Genomic DNA, 1914 nt, shown 5'->3' with positions numbered 1-1914 from the left:
AGCCATAAATAGACAGTTCCAATAAAGGCCGCGGAAAACTATAGATGAATGATAAAAACACAAAACACAATCATATTTCATAGATTCCTTTACTGTATAGTGATATCATTATGTAGTCAACCCAAACGGTCACGTGACCCAAGTGCTATATTACGCTGTCGTTTAATACCGAGTCGCTAGAGAGCAGCATTGAGCAGTCCAAGTAGCAAGAACACAGCCAAGAACATGTCGGTATTTAAAACAAAGATCATGAAATACGAGCAGGTATCCTAACACTTCAATAAGACTTTCGCGTGGATGTGAAGAAGTTTGGATATCATTCCCACCCATGACCAACCAGCCGGTGTCGTCACCTTAACGCCACAAAGTGCAGAATGTTTGACCAGGTGACAGGAATTATGACATCATTTCATGGTAGAAGCATCAGTGCGATGGCAGCATGCCTGTTGCGTCGCCATGCATCGTTGCAGTGTGCTGTGTTGTGTGGTGTGTTGTCATTCTATGTTGTGACGTGGTGTGGTGTGTTGTATTTGCATAGGTCTGTGGAGTGATGTGGTGTTATGTTGTGTTGTGTTGTGTTGTGTTGTAGTGGTTCCAGTGTGTTGTTTGGTGATATTAATACAATAGTTTGGTACTGAATGTCAAATTGCAGTACCGAGCCATACCGTATGATGCCCCCATTCTTGCCCGAAACAGTGGGTGTGAATGTCGTGCTCTTTTCCGATTTATTGGCATTGTGTAAACACAACTGTCTGTAATGTTAGCTATTGATAAAAAAACTACGGAATTGCAGTTAAGCTATATCTCATATATACAGAATAAAAATATCAAGCTTACAAGGGTTTAATTTGGTCATGGATTAATGTTCCAACTGATATGAGACAGATAACAGTTACAGTTATTGCTATATTTTGAATAGTACATTCAAATACTGCAATCGTTGAATTCAAATAAAGCTAAAATAGAATTTTACCCATTCTTACATGATACACATGTATAAAAATACGAGAATATTAGCAGTCGACAAGAAGATGTGCTATCCATAAATGTTGAGAATCTACAATAAACTGGGAGGTTTGTTGTGTTTCTGTGGAGTCTATTCGGCAGCTCGCTGTGACGAGAAGATAGCCTAGAGAGAGTGTTGAATCTTTGATATGCAGATACATAAGTTTACGTGCTAGGTAAAGTAATAGGTGCCTATTATAAGCACGTTAACATTTAACTGAGCAGGAATAAAAGGATTACACATAATGAAAAGTAAACCTACTTTTGAATGGTGTACCACTTGATCTAGTGTTTACATTGACCTTAGTTTGCGCATTTGTCCTGTCCGACATAAGGTCTTTTAGGTAACTTTGACTCAGTTCTTCGTCGTATTTTGCCCTCTCTACAGGATCGGACAGGGTCTTGTGTGCCTCTCCGATCGCCTTGAACTTCTTCTCCATGGCGATTTTCTCGTCTTCGCTCGCCCCCACGTGTTTGTCAGGATGACACTTCAGTGCCAACTTACGGTACGCCTTCTTGATCTCGTCGGCCGTCGCGAAGCGTTCCACTCCGAGAATTTTGTAAAAGTCTGTTTTCATGCTCATCTTCTGTTTTTGTGTGGCTTCACGGAGAAGTTTCTCGTTCTCGGGTGTCGGGTTTAGCTTGTAGAGGGTCTCGAAGTCGCGGATGGCCTCTTCAAAGCACTCGGTCTCCATGTAGCATGTGGCCCGACGAGAGATGGCTTTGACGTACGATGAGTCCAGCTCAATAGCTTGTGTGCAGTCCTGAATAGCGTCATTCAGTCGGCCCAGCTTGACACAAACTGCGGCTCTGTTGTTGTAGAGTTTGGCGTTGGTCAACCTGTTTTCGGGGTCGATTGTGAGTGCCTCTGTGTACAAGTCGTATGCCTTCTCATATTCTCCTGACTTG

At 42.3% G+C, this 1914-nt stretch overlaps 2 protein-coding genes across 2 annotated transcripts in view; one reads left to right on the top strand and one right to left on the bottom strand.

The window, feature by feature from the left end:
• The first annotated feature begins 123 nt into the window (after positions 1-123).
• Positions 124-1914, top strand: part of LOC118409086 — a 10596-nt gene continuing 8805 nt past the window's right edge. Inside the window, exon 1 of the mRNA XM_035809951.1 lies at positions 124-386. The gene's annotated coding sequence lies outside the window, so the exon portion shown is untranslated. The remainder of the gene's footprint in view (positions 387-1914) is intronic.
• LOC118409087 (dnaJ homolog subfamily C member 7-like) overlaps positions 381-1914 on the bottom strand; it is a 2458-nt gene continuing 924 nt past the window's right edge. Inside the window, exon 2 of the mRNA XM_035809952.1 lies at positions 381-1910. Coding sequence (XP_035665845.1) covers positions 1242-1910 — 669 coding nt within the window. The 3' untranslated portion in view covers positions 381-1241. The remainder of the gene's footprint in view (positions 1911-1914) is intronic.

This window comes from Branchiostoma floridae, chromosome 2, assembly GCF_000003815.2.
Source record: "Branchiostoma floridae strain S238N-H82 chromosome 2, Bfl_VNyyK, whole genome shotgun sequence".
Classification (NCBI taxonomy): Eukaryota; Metazoa; Chordata; class Leptocardii; order Amphioxiformes; family Branchiostomatidae; genus Branchiostoma; species Branchiostoma floridae.
This window is presented reverse-complemented; position numbering and strand designations above follow the sequence as displayed.